Below are 19134 nucleotides of genomic sequence, written 5' to 3'. Positions count from 1 at the left end.
ACAATTCTATACATTACTCAGTGCCCATCAGGGTAAGTGACACCTTGATTTTAGTCTAGTGAACTGTACAACCTTTAGCAAAGAGCTGAACTTCTAACTTGCAGAACTGTAAGATAATACATTTCTATTATATTAAGCTACTAAATTTGAGGTAATTTGTTATAGCAGCTGTAGAAATGGAATACTTAGACTATTTGTATTTTCTCTCTCTTCTTTAGTTTTGAAAACTGTGACTTTCAAGTAATTTGTCCATTTTATCTCATTTAATTTGTTGGCATTAAGTTGTTCACTGTATTCTCTAACAATTCTTTTAGTTTCTATAAGGTCAGTAGAGATTTCCTTTATTTCGTTCCTGATTTTGGGAATTTGTGTGTTCTTTCTCATTCACTGCCTCTCTCTGCCTTGGAAAATATATTTAAAGGTTTCTCAATTTTGTGTTTGATTTTATTGGTTATTTCTTACTCTTTTTTCCCCATTTCATTGGTTTCTATTCTGATATTTATTATTTCTTCTTTTCCCCTGCTTTCTCTGGGTTTAGTTCCCACCCTCACCCCCCCCCCCTCATCTCCTGGTTTCTTTCTTCCTTCTTTCCTTTCCATCCCTTCCTTCTTCCCTTCCTTCTTTCTTTCTTTCTTTCTTTCTTTCTTTCTTAAGATTTTATTTGAGAGAGAGAGAGCACGAGCAAGTGGGGAGGGGCAGAGAGAGGGAGAAGTCGACTCTCTTCCTAGTGGAGAGGCCAACACGGACTCAGTCTCGGGACCTGGGGACCACGACCCAAGCTAAAGGCAGCTGCTAAACCAACTGAGACACCTAGGTGCCTCACCCCTTCTAGTTTCTTAAGTGGAAGCACAGGTTGTTGATTTGGCACTTTTTATATTTTTTGAAATTTTTAAACAATTTTTTAAAAAGATTTTATTTATTTGGCAGAGATCACAAGCAGGCAGAGAGATAGACAGAGAGGAGGAAGCAGACTCCCTGCTGAGCAGAGAGCCCAATGTGGGGTTCGATTTGGATCTTGTTTTTTATCCAGTCTGACAATCTCTGAATTTTGGAGTGTTTAATCCATTCACATATAATATCAATATAGTTGGATTTATATCTGCCAATTCGCTATTTGTTTTCTATATTACTCATGTATTTTTTTGTTCCTCTGTTCTTCCTTTACTGCTTTTGTTGATATTAAATAGGTATTCTCTAGTATATCATTTTAACTCCTTTGTTGATTTTCTTAAGTCATATTTTTGGAGTGCCTCTGTAGCTCAGTTGTTTAAGCATCTGACTTTTGATTTCAGCTCTGGTCAGGATCTTAGGGTTGTGAGATTGAGCCCCACGTTGGGCTCTATGCTCCATGCAGAGTATGCTTGAGCTTCTCTCTCTCTGCCCCTCCCTTGGCTCTCTTGCAAATAAATATTTTTTAAAAAATTAAAAATTAAAATAATTAAAAATAATAATTTAGTGGTTGATTTGGAGGTTAAAATATGCATCTTATTTTATCAGAACCAATTTCAGATTAGTGCTTACTCAATTCCAGTAAAAGTATAGTCATGTTGCCCTGATATTTGTACTACTGTCATAGGTAGTATATCTCTATATTGTAAACCCAGCATACAGAGTTCTAATTATTGCTTCAAACAATGGTATGCCTTTCAAAGAAGAGAAGGAAGGAAAAAAAATGTATATATAGAGTCTTAAAAAAAAAAGATTTTATTTTTATTTATTTGACGGAGAGAAAGGGATCACAAGTAGGCAGAGAGGGGGATGTAGGCTCCCCGCTGAGCAGAGAGCCCGATGTGGGGCTCAATCCCAGGACTCTGAGATCATGACCTGAGCCGAAGGCAGAGGCTTAACCCACTGAGCCACCCAGGTGCTCCTATCCTGCTTATCATTACCTACATAATAGCTTTAGTCATGTTCTTTATTTCTTTGTATGGATTTAAGTTACAATCTAGCATCATTTCCTTTTAGTCTGAAGAAATTCCTTTAATATTTCTTAACAAATGTATGGAGAAAAGATTCACATGACATAAAATTCACCCATTACTGTATGCAACTCAGTGGTTTCTAGTATATTCACAGATATGTGCAATCATCACCATTTTAGAACATTTTTTGTCACCTCAAAAAGAAACTCTATACCTGTTATGAGACTAGCATCTTTCATATCTTTTCCTTTCCCATCTCAGCCCTAAACAACCACTTACCTATTTTCTGTCTCTGTAGATTTCCCTATTCTGGACTCAAATGTGAATGGAATCATATCATATTATTTTGTGGCTGGCTTCTTTCACTCAGCATACTGTTTCCAGGTTCATTCATATTGTAGCATGCATCAGTACTTCATTCCTTTTTATGCATGAATAGTATTCCATTGTGTGTGTGTGTAGCAATTTAAAAATCACAGTGCAACATTTAAGTGAAATCCTGGAAGAGAGGAGGGAGCATGTCTTATAGCAGTCAGGAGAAAGAATGGTCAAGCTGACAGTGCAGCCATTCACAAAGGTCCTGAAGTGGGTGCTTGCTTGCTTGCCTGCCAGCCTGGTGAGTTGGAAAGAAGGTAATGGAACCAGTGTGGCTGCAACAGAGTAACTAGGACGGGATCATCAGTGCTGAAGTGCCAGAGATAGCCCTTCTTTTGAGGTCTCATATATAGGTTATTGCAAGAATTTTAGCTTTTGTTTTGTGGAAGATAAAAAGACAAGGGAGACTTTTGAGTGGAGGGTTATATCTAGCTTAGTTTTAAAAGGATCATTCTTATTTTGTGTTTTTGTTTTTTGAGTATAGATGACACACATTAGTTTCAGGTGCACAACTCAGTGATTTGACAAGTTGATATATTATGCCACATTCACCACAGGTATAGTCATAAATAAAAAGAAACATAATAAAGGAAGATAGGAGACAATTATTAACTCTACAAAAATGTAATCTCAGCACACTCATTGACTCAGAGGTGGGCAGTATTTACATGGTCATAAAAGAAAAACAATAAATATGGACCTAACCATAGATTTTTACATAGCCATACTGGGAGACGGAGGAGGATGGGGGGTGTGGAGTACTATGGGAGACTGAAAAAATCTCCAATTACCCGTTTATGAATTAAGTGCCAGAAATATTTGTATTTTATATAGCAATATATAGGTACATATGAAAAGAAACAGCTGAAAAAGTTTGTTACTTCTGGGGAATGGCTCTTGGTGCCAAAGGTGCACCAGACAAATGATTGCTGTTTGGTTATAAGCCTTTGAAAACTACTTTACTTTGTATTTTATGGGTGATTATGATAAATTTAGGTTGGGATAAAGCTAAAAGAAATAAGATAGCAAACACCCACCCATATTTAAAAACAAAATTCTCTTGAAAATTTTATTAACATTTAATAGCAATAAATCAGTCAGCATTTTCTAGTCTTCATGAAGTTTTTGTCTTAAAGATGAAATTTACTTCAAATGTCTTCATGTAAACCAATCAGACATGAATAAACTTTTATAATGAGCTTCCCAAACGCATCTTTTTAATATTGGTCTTTTTTCTTGGGATGACAATGGCAATACTATGACAGTATTAAGATTTCTTTTTAATTCAAATGAACTGTTTTCAAGATTAATGGTTACCAGCAAATCTTGATTTTTATTACTCTGCTAAGGCAAGATAGAAACATGATACTTTAAAATTATTTTCAATTTCCTATGAACCTATTTTATAGTAAAAAAATTATTTGGTACTATGTGGTTTTTATGCTTAAATTCTAAAAGTAATCTTTAATTTCAACTGAACTTGGTACTCCAAGACTTAAAAAAATTTTTTTAAATGATATTTACATAATAAATACAATTTTAATCACTCAGTTCTTCCTCATCACTGAAATATGTGCTTTTCTTTATTCTTGGGCGTCTTGAATCATCTGATGTTGAGGGACCTCCTGAACTGGGTTTCCATTTTTTCTGTTCTTCTTCAATTTTGGCTTGCTGTAATGTGAGTCAGGAAACATATGAAACAAAACAAAACCAGGAGTGTGTTTAATATTATTTACAGTGTATTAATTCAAAACATGGCAAAAACAACCATAAATGCCAACAATCCCCATCTTCCAGCCCATGCAGACAATTCCACTTCATGAGGAGACCCCTCCTGCAACCCCAAGTGATCTTGCAGTTTCACTGTGTTACTCAAAATTATTCTAGGAATCTTCTACTAATTAACAGGTACATGAAATGAAGCCTATTTGCCATCTTAGCTGGATGTGGGAATGTTATATAAAACATATTAGTTAACTAAAAGGAAAAATTAATTAATGTATGTATTTATAATTTATCAATTAAAACATTAAAGTAACTTTTTTAGAAAATTAGGAGATTATATGGCTTCAAAAATTTTACATATCTTGTATTAGGACTTTTAATGGTCAAAAATAAGCTTGGTTTTGTTTTGAAGTTTCAATCAGAATGTATCTTTTAATAAAATCTTCTCTGGCTAAAGTCACTTTAATCAAATATTTCTGATCAATTCCATAATGAAATCAGATTAAGATCTTAAAAATGTTGTAGGGGTCTTAAAATCTGAAAGAACCAATGGGACTTTTTCTATCACACTGCTCTGAAGACCTTAGAGAAACAGCCCGTTTCCTAAAGAGGTAAAAGGAAGAGACAGAGTTTGCCAAGAGATGATCAATAAAGTAAGCAAGGAATATAAGATGATTAACCCAAGGCACTTAAATGGCATTATTAAAAGAACTGTTTAATACCTGGAAAGCTATGGCCTGACTAAGACTGTCAAGAGCAGGATCTTCCCCTTCATCTTCACTTTCTTCTACTTCTTCACTGAATTATTGAAAAAAAAAAATCAGAATGTACTCAAGCAATTGTATAAAGATAGAAAAAATACAATAATGCATTTAGTAAGAGTAGATATACATACATTTCTTCTTCTGGTTCAGGAATTTTCTTTTTTTTCTTTTTCTCTTTCTTTTTTGGAGGTTCCCGTTCTCCAAGCATATTTTTAGGGCAGGCGTAACTTAAGTGTCCACTTTCCTTTTTATTTCACATTAAAAAGGAAAGGAAAAAAGCTGTATTTGTTAATGTTATTAAGAGAAACTTGCTTTGTACCCTATGACTAAGGTTTTAGAACTTAAAAAAGAATACTGTCACACTGGGAATATACATGAAGAAGTAAACAAAACCCATTACTTTAATATTTAAAAGAAAGAGATTATGATATTAATAAGCTAATATGCTACTTTATTTATTTTTTAAAAGATTTTATTTATTTGACAAACAGAGATCATAAGTAGACAGACAGAGAGGCACGCAAAGAGAGGAAGGAAAGCAGCCTCCCTGCCAAGCAGAGCTCCGAAGCAGGGCTGGATCCCAGGACCCTGGAATCATGACCCGAGCCAAAGGCAGAGGCTTTAACCCACTAATAAGCTACTTTATTAGCTACTTTAACTCTAATAAGCTACTTTAACAATAACGGAATATTTTAGTAGTTTCACTAAGAACAAAAGAAGTATTCATCCCTCAAACATTTTAAATCTCAAGACTCAGGGTATAAAACAATTCAAAATTTAAATGGACCACCCACCTTCAGTGTAAAAAAATTTTTTTTTTTTTTTAAAGATTTTATTTATTTATTTGAGAGAGATCACAAGTAGGCAGAGAGGCAGGCAGAGAGAGAGGAGGAAGCAGGCTCCCTGCCAAGCAGAGAGCCGGATGTGGGGCTCTATCCCAGGACTCCGAGTTCATGACCTGAGCCGAAGGCAGCGGCTTAACCCGCTGAGCCACCCAGGCGCCCCATTCAGTGTAAAAATTTTAAGGTTCTATTTGATAAAGTGGGGATGAAACCTTCCTGTTAACTTCTAAGATGGTGCTTAATATCATTTTAAAAGCAAATGGACTCTCTCTCTCTCAAATAAATAAATCTTTAAAAGGGGGGGGCACTGGGTGGCACTGTTGGTTAAGCATCCAACTCTTGTTTTTGGCTCAGGTCCTGCATTGGGCTCCATGCTCAGGGTGAAGTCTGCTTAAGACAGGCTTTCCTTTTGCCTTCCCCGCCCCTTTCTGCCTGCTGTGCTCTCTCTCTCAGATAATCTTAAAAAAAAAAAGGTAAAATTTAAAGTCTTTCTCACTTTTCCTATTAATTTCCTGCTCCTCCCTTCATATCTAGATTATACCTGCACTGTCCAATTATGGTAGCCACTAATTGTAATTTTCTTGTGACTACTGAGAACCTGTCTGAATTGCTATGCACTATAAGGGTAAACTACATCCTGGATTTTGAAGACAATAAGAAAAAAAGAATGTATGGAGGGTATGTGCTATGGTGAGTGCTGTGAAGTGAGTAAACCTGGCGATTCACAGACCTGTACCCCAGGGCTAATAATACATTACATGTTTATTAAAAAAAATTAAAAAAAGAAAAAAAGAAAAAAAAAGAATGTAAAATATTTTAATTTTTGAAAATATTAATTACATATTCAAATGATAATATTTTGGATATATATTGGGTTATGATAATAAAATATATATTAATTTTTGCCTGTTTCTTTTTTTAATGTGGCTACTACACAAATCAGAATTACATTTATGATTGGAGTAATGTTATAATGAACCATAACATGGTTCAGTTGTAAAACATGAGGCAACGAACTACCATCTGAACATTAGCTCACTAAATATACTGATGAATAATATGTAAGAGTAAGGGTGTGGGGAGAGATTCAACCAGGATTCGAACAATAGAAGAGAAAAATAATCATACTTTTCAAGTATATTTTAAAAAGCATCAGATAGACTATGTACTTTATTTTATTTATTTTTTTTTAAAGAGTTTATTTATTTATTTGACAGACAGAGATCACAAGTAGGCAGAGAGGAGGAAGCAGACTCTCTAAGGGCTCCATCCCAGGACTCTGGAATCATGCCCTGAGCCAAAGGCATTGAACCACCCAGGTGCCCCAGACTATGTCCTTTAAATAGACATCAAATACACATGGTTGAACCCAAGAGATGTAACTGTTAATAAACTGCTAAGTGAATGCACTTAGACAAGCATTTTCCAAATTGCTTTTAGAATGGTATCAACATATTCCATATATAAAAATGGTTTCTTGATGAAATAAGGAAAAAACAGGCTAAATAAATGCAAATATATTTTGGGGAGGTGAAAATTTAAGAAATATAAAAATGTACAAAGTATAATATAACAAATTTATGGATTCATAAACTAAAAAGACAGATTAACAGATTCATCCAGGATTTCTCAGATAATTTGTTATTTACTGTGAATATGAGGATACACAGTAATCTATCTGACCATAACTACTTCTCCCTTCCTTCCTTTTTTCCTTTTTAACAAAACTCAGGGCTCTGGAACACAGTTTACATCAACTTAAGAGGTGTTAGAATCACAGGAATTGACAGAATGTACCGTCCAGCTATCCAACTATCTGTTTATCTCTTTTCAAGGAGGAAGGGGTAGAGTATGGCAGTGAAGGGAATGACTCCTACCCATTTCTTTGTATCTTTCACTGGTTTTGTAAGCCAGGAAAATGTCTCACAGTAATCCTCTCCCCAGCTCTCCATTAGTACCTCTGGATCCCATTTTTTAGGTACTTTATATAGACATTTTGGAAACTAACAACAATGAGTCCCAGACCAATATCCTCGTGGTACCATCTCTATTATGGGCCTCGTGCAAAATTGTTTTGTGGCTATATATTTTTCCTACTCACCAAAAGTTTAAATGGGTAATGATAAACTACTAGGTAAGAAAATTTGGGTATAGTTCAGTTACAAACATTAGCAGTATTAATAGAAAAAAAACCTTTAAGGGGCACCTGGGTAACTCAGTTGTTAAGCATCTGCCTTTGGCTCAGATCATGATCCCAGGGTTCTGGGATCGAGCTCTGCATCGGGCTTCCTGCTCAGTGGGAAGTCTGCCTTTTCCCTCTCTCACTACCCTTACTTGTGTTCCCCTTCTCGCTGTGTCTCTGTCAAATAAATAAAATAAATAAATAAATAAATAAAATCTTAAAAAAAAAAGCTTTAAAGCACATTACCCCAAAAGGGATAGGTTGATCACATGATGTTTATACTGAACTGTGATAATTCAACACTGGCAAGCTATTATAGGCACAAGCAGTAGTCCATTAACCCAGAAATTTATGGGCCACTAAATCTTTTAAGACAGTAATAGGTAATTAGCTAGGTGCTTTTTTTTAAGATTTTATTTATTTATTTGAGAGAGAGCAAGACAGCATAGGCAGGGGGAGCAGCACAGGGAGAGGGAGAAGCAGGCTCCCCGTTAAGCAGAGAGCCCCATGTGGGGCTCAATCCCAGGACTCTGGGATTACAACCTGAGTTGAAGGCATACAGTAACTAAGGCACCCAGGAGTAGGGTGCTTTTTTAAAAAAGATTTTATTTATTTATTTGAGAGAGAGAGGGAGAGAGCACAAGCAGGGGGAACAGCAGAGGGAGAAGGAGAAGCAAACTACCCACTGAGCAGGGAGCCCGATTTGCGGCTCAATCCCAGGACCCTGGGATTATGATATGAGTTGAAGGCAGCTGCTTAACCTACTGAGCTACCCAGGCACCCAAGCCTGATGCTTTTTAATTTAATAGTTTTCAAAGACTTAGAAACTGGAGAAAATACTACTCTGTATTACCTAATTCAGGTTCTTTACATACTACATTTCAATTGAGTCTACTTAGAGGAGTCGAGAGTCCCAAAGGAAAAACAACTTTTATAACCTGGTTTTAGCCAGCCAGAAGTTTTAGAGAGAACAAATAAAACACTGATATGAAATGTACCTTCAAACAAACTACAGAAAATTACATGAAGTTTTAGGTATACTCACCCCACATTCATAACACTTAGATTTGTCAAAGTAGTTTCGTCTTCGGATGAACTCAGCTGCTCTTCCATTGTCGATAGCAATGCTTGCTTTTATTACTCTACCAAATAACTAAACCAGAGAAATGTAAATGCAGGAGGATGTATTTCAGTGAAAACTAAAACTACAGTTATTTGATTCCATTTTCTTAAACTTTCAGTTCCATTTTATTTGATTACTTTATCAACTGCCTAGTCATGTATGACAAATCACATCCTATAGAACAGATTCTTATTCCTTAGATTCTGCCAGTATTTTAGGAACCAATATAGTTTTCACCTCTATTCTATAAATGAAATGCCCTTAAAATCTACTGCTATCCATGACTTGATTATCCACTGTATCCCTTCATTTTTGGCCTGGATGAACAAAGGCTTTTGGATTTAAAAATCCTGTTGGGAATGAATGGCTTACCTGTTTGTTGTTTATTGCTCTGGTACAGTTTTGTGCAGAGTCTTTATCCAAAAACAAAATAAATGCAACCCCTTTACTCTTCCTGGTATCTTTATCTTTCATTATAGTAACCCTTAAAGCATAAACAAATAGCCAGTTAAAAATAATGAGACAGGAATAAATAAAAAAGATATTACTAAATACTTAGAAAACTCGTGGGTTAGAAAAACATTTATGGAATAAGAGAAATCAATATGCTTGACAAATCAACTATTTCTTCAAAGTCATGGGATATCAAGAAGAATGGAAATGAGAAAATGTGATACTGATTTAACAAAAGTGAGCACAGCTCTCCAGGACTACCTGAAAAGTCAAACGTTAATCAGAGGTTGAAGGATGAAGTAAACATATTACAGAGACAATAAAATCTTGAAGAGTAAGCATAATTCCTCTTTTCCACTAAATACCCTCACTTTGCAGAAACAAAACAAAACAAAACAAAACTGAGGTATTATTTTCAGAAAGTAAAATGATTTACTTATTTTTTTCTAGGCTTTAGAATCTAATTATATTCTGATATTCTCTTTTTAAAGTTTTAATTTAAATTCCAGTTAGTTAACATACAGTGTAATAGTTTCAGGTGTACGATATAGTGCTCATCACAGCAAGTGCACTCCTTAATCCTGATCACCTTAAGAACCTCCAGTTCTGTGGTTCTTAATATACCATCCAAGGTACCTAAGCGATAGGTATGGTGCTAAGAGCACAGAGCCTGTTCTTTCTGATCCTTTATACATCCTTAGTCCTTGTGACTCCTGCTCATGATATGTCATTAAATGTAGTTTAAAAATCAGTGTTCAACAGGGCTCTTCAGAGAAATGGCTGATTCAGAGGATGGACAGGGTAGGTACAAGAGCTTTAAAAATGTACTTAGAAAAAGGAAAGGAGTACTTAAAAAAAAAAAGATGGGGCATGGCACAGTAGAACAGAAGCCAGCTTAAAGGAGCTCTCATTGGCCATATCTAGGACAATTTGAGTACTAAAATAATTACAGTAATGAATAATAAATCACAGAAAAAAGTAGGAATTTATAAGTCCATATTAATAATAAATAAATAAATGAGGGAAAAGGGATGGTTTTGTTTTACAGCAGAATATCAAGGGAAGTGCTAGAGTTGGAAAATCACTATTTGCAACAATCACAGTAAAGACTGGCTCAGGCAAGAAGATGATTTGTTGATGAACAAATGCTAAATCTAAAATGTAATTTTGGGGCATCTGGGAGGCTCAGTCAGTTAAGTGTCCCAACTCTTGATTTTGGCTCATATCACAATCTCAGGGTTGTGAGACTAGGCCCACATTGGGCTGTGCTGGAAGTGGAGCTTAAGATTCTCTCTCTTCCTCTCCCTCCACTCCCTCCCTCTGGTCTTTCTAAAAAGACTCTGTCTCTTTCTAAAAATAAATAAGTAAATCTTCAAAATAAAAAATGTAGAACAAGATATTTACATTGTCTTAAAAGTGTTTCTCACCGACTGTATTAGTTGCAAAGGGGAAAAGGTATTTATAAAGTGAAGAAATTGGTGAACAACTTGGCTGGGCCATCAGAATTACTATCACTAATGAGGGACACATGGACACTATAAATCTGGATGCAAAATCCTCAGAATAAATATTATCTATATAGTTACCGGCCAAAAGTATATAATACCACAACATAATCATGAGGCAACATTAGGAAAACACAAAATGAGGGGGGGAAAGATAAGAGAGAGCTATATTCTCTATAAATGTTCCAGTTTAAAGGGGCTTAAAAAAAATAGGACAGTTAAAATCAACACCTAACTCTAGATGATACTAGAGGGGAAAAATTCTATGTGGAACACTATTAGGTCAACTGACAAAATCGGAACATGGATGACAGATTCAATAAAAGTATAATTTATGAATTTGGTAATCATACTGTGATTATATAATATATAATCAGTATAATTTATGAATTTGGTAATCATACTGTGATTATATAATATATAACCCTATTTTTAGGAAATACATACTTAAGTATTTAGGAGTAAAGGGCAATGATGTGTATAACTTATCCCCAAATAACTCACAAAAAAAATTGTGTGTATACATACATACATACATACATGCGCATTCACAGACAGACACATATACACACACAGGGAGAGAGAGGGCAATGAAAAAGTAAATGGGGCAAAATATTAACAGGTGAATCTGGGTAAAGGAAATTTTAATATCCTTTCTATTGTTTTTGCAACTTTTTCTGAATTTGCAAATATTTTCAAACAGTTAAAAAAATACAATATTCAACACAAAGCGTAATAATTGACAAAGCTTGTTTAGAGTCACCACTCTGAAAGTTTTCAACCAATTTTCAAACAAATATGAAATAGTTACTTTATCTTTTTGGAATTTTCATGTATTTGTGAAGGTCAGTTTAAGTCATTAATCATTTTTTTCTAAAGTAGTATTTCGGAAGTGTTAGCTTTCAAAGTCATCCTCAGTTAATGATGTCTCTCAGCTGTCGCCTTTTTTTCATTCCCGCATCTTTTATTGTTCACAGTGGCACTGCTGTTTCAACAGTGTATTCTTACTAGTTCCCTTGATGTTAATGCTCTCATATGCCACTAAGAAAATTTCCCCTTAAGGAGTAAATAAAATCATGTCATTCTTCTGCTCAAAAATCTTTGATTCTTCAAGTTGCCCATTCTTGGTCTTGAATCAATATCCTTTAGGCTTTAGCTCCCACCTCCCTCATCTTTCACTACTTTTACGCACAAACTATGAGGGCCAGCAACAACAAACTACTCAATCGTTCATGGACTTCTCCAAATTGATGCCTCTATTCACACGTCCTCTATCTCCTTTCAACTCTCAATCTTTGCCCATCAAAACTTGACTCATTTTTCACAGCTCAGAACATGTCAGTTCTCTAATCTCTTTAACTGGAAATAATTTCTCTTGCTTTGTGCTAGTCTCCACTGAAGTCTGTTTATGTATAAACAATGTCTTATCAGACCCATTTTAATATAAACTCCTTTAAGGTTGTCTCTGTAACCTCTAGTATACCTACCTCAATATGTTAAAACGAAAAGACAGATACAAATGGGAAACTGGTTTCTCAAGAGTACATCTAGTTGTTTATTCATGTGGTCAGTTGTGCCAGTAGCCTCAAGCCCAGGCATGTTAAGCACTGATAATTAAAGGCCCTAGGACAAGGTTTTTACCTTCAGAAAAAAAGCTTAGAGTCTAGAGGTAAAGAAATCTATCAACCAATTAAAATACACTACTTCAACAGAGATATGTTCTATGGTAACAGAAAAAAAATGATTACACCAAAGATTCTTAATCCCAAGTTTCTGTCACGAGATGTATTCATTTAAGGACATAATATGAAACATGTACTCCTCTGGGAAACCTTGGTATCATCCATTATACCCCTTTCTCACTCACCCAGCCCTTACATACACAGTAAATACATCATTAAATATTACCCACTTTACAGCCAACGATCATCTGACCATCTCTCAAATCTGTCCAGCGTCTGCCTCTCCACCTATACCGTCTTAGTGGACATTGCTCCCCACTAGGCTATCGTTACAGCTTTTTTTTTTTTTTTTTTTTTTTTTAACCAAGCATATCAGTATCACCTTTATTCCAACGTGTCTTTTTAAAACATTTTAAAGATAAGAATAGGCACTTATCCAGTTGGGAAAAGAAAAAAAAACAGCCTTTACAAAAACTTGCTGAAAACAAATTTTTACCTTATATTTGAAAGTCTTATTGATTTTTTTTTTCGTTACAGCTTTTTGACTGGTCTGCCAGCATCCACTCGTTTCCCTCCAGTTTAATCTCTATACTGAAGCCAGAATAAGCTTCTAAAAATTCAAATCATGTTTCTCCTTCATTTAAAATTCTATACCAGTGAATTCTTGGAATTCTTAGGATGAAACCCAAATATCTTGTAACATGGCTGAGAAGCAAGATGAGGAACCTGCTTCCATCTCTAGACCCATTTTGCACTTTCTCCCTCTCATTCATCTCTAGTTATACTGGCCTTCTGTTTCTTTTCTTTTTTTTTTTTTTTTTTGGCCTTCTGTTTCTTGATCTCACTTTATTTTCTCTTGCCCTAAGACTTTTGCACAAGGTATTCCATCTACCTAAAATGATTGCACAAGGTATGCCCTCTACCTAAAATGTTCTCCACATTCTTTTTGCCTACTTAAATCTTAGCCTATTCAAAGGATACTGACTTAGGTTAATCTACCCTAACTATCCAGACTAGATCATGTCTTACCTGTTTATAGGTGTTTATAGCTCTGTCTTTGACTTCATAGCATTCTCATGATTTATAATTAATGTTTGTATGGAAATTCATTCAGAGATTCTGACAGATGGGAAAAACCAAGAAAAGGTAATGGTATGGTTAAAGGAGCAGGCTCTGAAATCAAATTGTTGGATTTCAAATCTTGTCTCCACCACTATCTAGCAATATGTTTAAGTATATTGTGTGCTTCAGTTTTGTTATTTACAATATTAAGATAGTAACAGATTTTACCTTAAAAGGTAGTTGTGATAACTTAATGAATTAATACATGTAAGAAGATTAGAACAATGCCAGTATATTTATGTTTTCACTGTTACATATCATCATTATTAGTGATTTGACTGGTAATAACGACTATTCAGAATTCTGAAGATCCATGGGTGGCTTGGGTGGCTCAGTTGGTTTGGCGTCTGCCTTCAGCTCAGCTCATGGTATCAGGGTCCTGGGACTGAGCCCCACATGGGGTTCCCTGCTCAGCAGGGAGTCTGCTTCTCCCTTTCCCTCTGCCTCCTCCTCTAGCTCCTACCACTATCTTTGTCTCTTTCTCAAATAAAGAAATAAAAATCTTAAAAAAAATTCTGAAGACCCCAAAATTTACCTAGAAGCATTTTTGATGATTTTCTTACAATTTATCCAAAGCTAGAAAATAACTGGCCAATAGGGGGATTGGGATTTTAAATACAATTTCAAATTTATACCAGAATATATATATTGATTATAAGATAGTTAGAATGACAATATCTTGTTTTTACTTTTTTGCCCCATAATATAGGTCCATGTTTGATTTAAAACAGTGAATTAAATATAAGACGTTCCTTTTATCCTTTTGTAACTCTCAGCCCCAACTGATAATATCATCCCTACCATTTCTGTGTTTCCAATCTTTCCAGTGATCTCTAAAACTTTCTATGAAAGTAGAGAATATGTTTTCTATATATTTATTAATCTCATAAGCATTTTGCATGTCATATGCATTGAAATATTTTTTACATTCTACTTGACAAATGAAAATCCACTTCTGATATACTTGATGACACACATTCTAATAACCAAAATATGTATTTAATCAGAGTCTTTACGTCTTATATTGGATAACAGATTCAGTTTTAATTCTTAGTAATATGGTTAAGAAATTATTGTTTAAATAAATTATGATATATAAAGGACCATCATGAGATCATCAGATATGAGGGTGTATCTTTCAAGTACATGGTAAGATGTTTACAGTATAACGTCAAGTTTTTTTTTTTTTTTTAAGATTTTATTTATTTATTTGACAGAAATCACAAGTAGACGGAGAGGCAGGCAGAGAGAGAGAGAGGAAGCAGGCCCCCCGCCAGAGCAGAGAGCCCGATGCGGGACTCGATCCCAGGACCCTGAGACCATGACCCGAGCCGAAGACAGCGGCTTAACCCACTGAGCCACCCAGGCGCCCCTATAATGTCAAGTTTTAAAAAAGACAACAAAATCGCATGTATAGAATTGAGTCTTAAAAAAAACTGTATGTTTACATATACAGAAAAATGACTGAAATATACACAAAAACGTTAAGAGCAGTAATTTTTCTTTGTTATATCAAATATCAGTTTTATTGAAAAATAATCTTAAAAAATGGAAAAGTAAATTCAGATATACTTTTAAATGAGGTTTCAAAATACAATGTGAATACTTACTTTACAACTTTGCCATACTTGGAAAATATCTGAAATAAAAGACCACATAATACTTTACAATTAAATTTTAAGTCATAAGAAACCTTAAATTTTCAGGTTCTATAAACTGACCATGTTCTTTGTTAAAGCTTGTGAAAATTTCTGACCTTTATTCTATAAAGCAGGCCTTAGAAGATATATTTTTTTAGTGACTAGAATAATACTCAGATTTTTGTTATTGGAGTCACAAGTATCTGCCTCAATTTCTAAACTTCTAACAAAAGAGCGCAAACAGCGGAAAAAACCCCATTCTTTATGGGCGGTAGATTAAGGGCATACAAGCTGCAGGGCTGCTAGTGTTCCTCTGGTATATCCATGGCAATTATCAACCCCACCATAACCCCAGAGAAATCATGTGCTTCAAATATCAATGTTGTGGAATATCATTATTACTAGCCAACTCCATTAAGCAATCTGTTTCAGAAGACAGATCCTTAGACTGCTTATAAAACAAAACATAAAACAAAAAAGCTTCTGTAATAAAAATTCATTTGCATCAGTTTCCAACCCTCTGCCCATTCTTAATTGGTGGTTCTTTACTGTTGGCGCAATCTTTCCTTTTACTTCTACATCTTCAAACTAAGCAATCTCATCTATTTCTGTTTTAGCCATTATATATATCGTAATAGCTCCTATTTATTATATCTTAGAAAAGTCTTTCAGAAATATTAATATAGGCAATTAATAATAAATTGAGTTTTATGATTAAGTTGTGTAATGCTGGAATGTAATATAATTGGACTGCAGTGTTAGAAACACTGAATCTTTTTTTTTAAAGATTTTATTTATTAATCTGACAGAGAGAAATCACAAGTAGACAGAGAGGCAGCCAGAGAGAGAGAGAGAGGGAAGCAGGCTCTCTGCCGAGCAGAGAGCCCGATGCGGGACTCGATCCCAGGACTCTGAGATCATGACCTGAGCCGAAGGCAGCGGTTCAACCCACTGAGCCACCCAGGCGCCCCAGAAACACTGAATCTTGAAGTCCAAAAGAGTCTTGTGTGTAACACTTTCTAATGGCTTCTCATTTCACTCACAATCCTTACTATTATCTACGTAAGCCCTACGTGGCATCCCTGCATAGGATTACCTTCCTCTGACTGCCCTTCCTCTCTCTCCACTTGATTTACTCTGTGCCTGACATGTTTTTCCCCAGACATCTACACAGCTATCTCTTACTTCTTTTAGGTCTTTATTCAGAAGTTACCTTTTCAATAAGGGCTTTAGACTTATGTACAATTTGACCTCCATTTCCAACCTGATGTTTAATAACCTCCTTTATTTTTTCTCCTTAGCTCCTGACTTCTTAGCATTAATTTTGTATCCAAAAAACAGAATATCATTAGACTTTTTAATATTTCATATTCTTTTATCTTGCTGTGGTGCCAAGATGGATTTTCATCTTTGTGTTCATTGATGTATTCTTAGTACCTGTAAGAGTGCTCAGCATATGGTAAGTGTTCAATAAATACCGACATATCTCTATATGGAGACAAGGAAAGAAGCTAAAGTGCATTTTCTCCTTTATTCTTTGAGACTTAGGCTATCTCAGTTAAGTAATTAATCAAATACTATGTAATACCTATGTAGCATCTTCTCTGTACTTAACATCTACCCAAAGAGGTAGAGAGAAGAGGGCACATTTGGAAGAAAGAATTTATGTCATTCCCTCCATTTCCTCTCAACCACTCATCTACAGGACAGGGACAGCAGGAAATTTTGTTCTCTGTAAGGTAGAGAGGTGAAAGAAGATTTTGGATCCTCCAGCCCCTTTCCCCTTCCATCATCCAATCCTGAACTGAAAACAACAGTAAGCTGTTAGGTTTCTGCCATATATATAAAATTAAAATAACCTTTCAAGACCCAAGATCAGTCAGAATTTGAGGGTTAGTCAAGGGATCTCTTTGCTTTCATCAGCCCTTTCCTCCAAAACCTCTACCCCACCATTTTCAAAAAACCAAGTAAGCACAAAGGAAAAATCAGCCAATCACAAGTTGTTCCTACTTCATTATGCTACCCGTGTCTTCTGTTTATAAAGAAGTTACTCTTGGGGTGCCTGGGTGGCTCAGTGGGTTGAGCCTCTGCCTTCAGCTCAGGTCATGATCTCAGGGTCCTGGGATTGAGCCCCGCATCGGGATCTCTGCTCAGCAGAGAGCCTGCTTCCCCGCCTCTCTCTACCTGCCTCACTGCCTACATGTGATCTCTCTCTCTGTGTCAAATAAATACAATCTTAAAAAAAAAAAAAGAAAAAGAAAAAAAAAGGAAGCTACTCTCTATGAAAGCACTGTAAACTCTTCGGAAATTACAAAAATTGTCATTTTTTTTTTAACTTATGTTTGCAACATAAGTCTTTGCTATTGATGGCTCAAGTGCATTGTAATGTAGTTATTAAGAATTATGCTAAAAAGAACTGTTTGCTTAAGCTTTATCTGTACCACAGATAGAGAATTCAGAAGACAATAGTATTAAAAGTCACTTACCCGGTATAAGTCATTGTTGGTCAGGGAAAAGGGCAAGTTGGATACATACACTGTGCTTTTACTTGGGGCCAATCCACCACTCATTTCTATAAAGGGAAACAAACCAAGAAGCAATCTAAACCAGGTATTCTTCATTCCAAGCAGAACCAGTGTATATAATCATTGATTTAATTATACCAGATTTAATTCACCTTCCTCGCTTTTATTAGGATTAAAAACAATTACTCCAGCTGGGTGAATTAAGGGATTTCTTTTCCCCAGATATTACTGCAAAGAGCTTTCTGGTCTTTCTTTCAAGTAGAGTCCTTAACCATTATAGTGCTGGATTATGGTATGAAGGCAGAATAAGTTTAAAACAGAAAAATAAAAAATTCTTGAGGTTTCACTTAACTTTCTCTCAGGCTAAGGGTAAAAAACTGCTTTTGAAAGCGTTTAATACCATGCCTACCACATCAGAAAGAGCCTGCTAGCTCAGAAAGAACCTTAGCCACTTATTTTCATTAATGCTTTGGTCTGGGTACTATTTTTGGTTTTCTTGATATTTTTCTTTGCAGTGGTATTAAGAGAAAATTTTAACCTCACATTTTGATGGTGTAAAGTTCAAATAACTAATTTTGCATATTACTGGTAAATAACGAAATGATACATTTTACTATACCAAATAGGTTTCCGTGCCTTGAAAGATTTTATTCTGTATATGTATTTTTAGATTACAAATGTAATTTGTAACTAGTTTTTATAGCGTATTTTACAAAGCAGATTATCCATGAAAAGTACATCATACTCAACAAGGTTCAAATTTCAATTTAAAAAGCTTGTGTGCTGTGTATATGAGATGGGAGCCTAGGGGCCATCACAAATGGCAAAATATTGACCGTGGGACATGCCAAGTCGCGGAGTAATAGGAAAACTGCCTGATGCTTGAGATATTTCTTGGGAATCTATTAGACAAGTCCCCACTTATTAGACAAGTTTCCCACTTGAAACTATGAGTTACCGTTCTGGGGAGAACTGCGAGGGCGGGCAACGGCAAATGGTCCGGAATAAAAAGTGTGGCGGGGAGAGAGGCAAATCGTTTTCGCGGCCGGGTCTCGGGAGGGGCTTGCGGGAAGTAAGGCCGCAGCTGAGGAGGTGTTTACCTTTAGGTGGGGCAGGCCTGGGAAACTAGAGCGCGAGCCCACGACTCAGTTGGGGCTCAACCCGGACTCTTCCTCGTCCCCCGCTGGGGCCTTGGCATCACGGGTCCTGGGAGGGGTCAAGCGCCGGAGAGTAGGAGGCAGCGACAACAACGCCTCTTCCTGGCGGTAGCTAGA

General features: G+C 35.7%; 1 protein-coding gene across 3 annotated transcripts; it reads right to left on the bottom strand.

Moving 5' to 3' along the window:
• Positions 1 to 1729: 1729 nt before the first annotated feature.
• ZCRB1 (zinc finger CCHC-type and RNA binding motif containing 1) lies at positions 1730 to 19115 on the bottom strand. Of its 3 annotated transcripts, XM_059185627.1 has the most exons (9): positions 18961 to 19115; positions 17822 to 17907; positions 15306 to 15334; positions 9306 to 9417; positions 8856 to 8963; positions 4918 to 5030; positions 4745 to 4820; positions 3822 to 3968; positions 1730 to 2421 (listed from the first exon to the last, which is right to left on the bottom strand). In XM_059185627.1, exons 2-8 carry the CDS (start codon positions 17903 to 17905, stop codon positions 3837 to 3839), a joined length of 654 nt encoding a protein of 217 aa, XP_059041610.1. In that variant the 5' UTR covers positions 17906 to 17907; positions 18961 to 19115; the 3' UTR covers positions 1730 to 2421; positions 3822 to 3836. The 3 variants fall into 3 exon arrangements, with proteins under 3 accessions (XP_059041610.1, XP_059041609.1, XP_059041611.1); XM_059185626.1 differs by lacking the exon at positions 1730 to 2421 and having other exon boundaries at positions 3340 to 3968; XM_059185628.1 differs by lacking the exons at positions 1730 to 2421; positions 18961 to 19115 and adding an exon at positions 13603 to 13692 and having other exon boundaries at positions 3340 to 3968.
• Between the last annotated feature and the right edge of the window lie 19 nt (positions 19116 to 19134).

This window comes from Mustela lutreola, chromosome 8, assembly GCF_030435805.1.
Source record: "Mustela lutreola isolate mMusLut2 chromosome 8, mMusLut2.pri, whole genome shotgun sequence".
In the NCBI taxonomy this organism is placed as follows: Eukaryota; Metazoa; Chordata; class Mammalia; order Carnivora; family Mustelidae; genus Mustela; species Mustela lutreola.
The sequence above is the reverse complement of the archived record's forward strand: the minus strand, read 5'-3'. Positions and strand labels throughout refer to the sequence as shown.

What these genes read in the sequence shown, in the direction of transcription:
- ZCRB1 (XM_059185627.1), bottom strand. Translation starts at nt 17,905, where the DNA reads ATGAGTGGTGGATTGGCCCCAAGTAAAAGCACAGTGTATGTATCCAAC. An exon ending in AAGTATGGCAAAGTTGTAAA is followed by an intron (nt 9,418 to 15,305) that starts GTAAGTATTCAC and finishes TTATGCTTTAAG; the next exon opens with GGTTACTATAATGAAAGATA. An exon ending in GTCAGGCCATAGCTTTCCAG is followed by an intron (nt 3,969 to 4,744) that starts GTATTAAACAGT and finishes CTCACATTACAG; the next exon opens with CAAGCCAAAATTGAAGAAGA.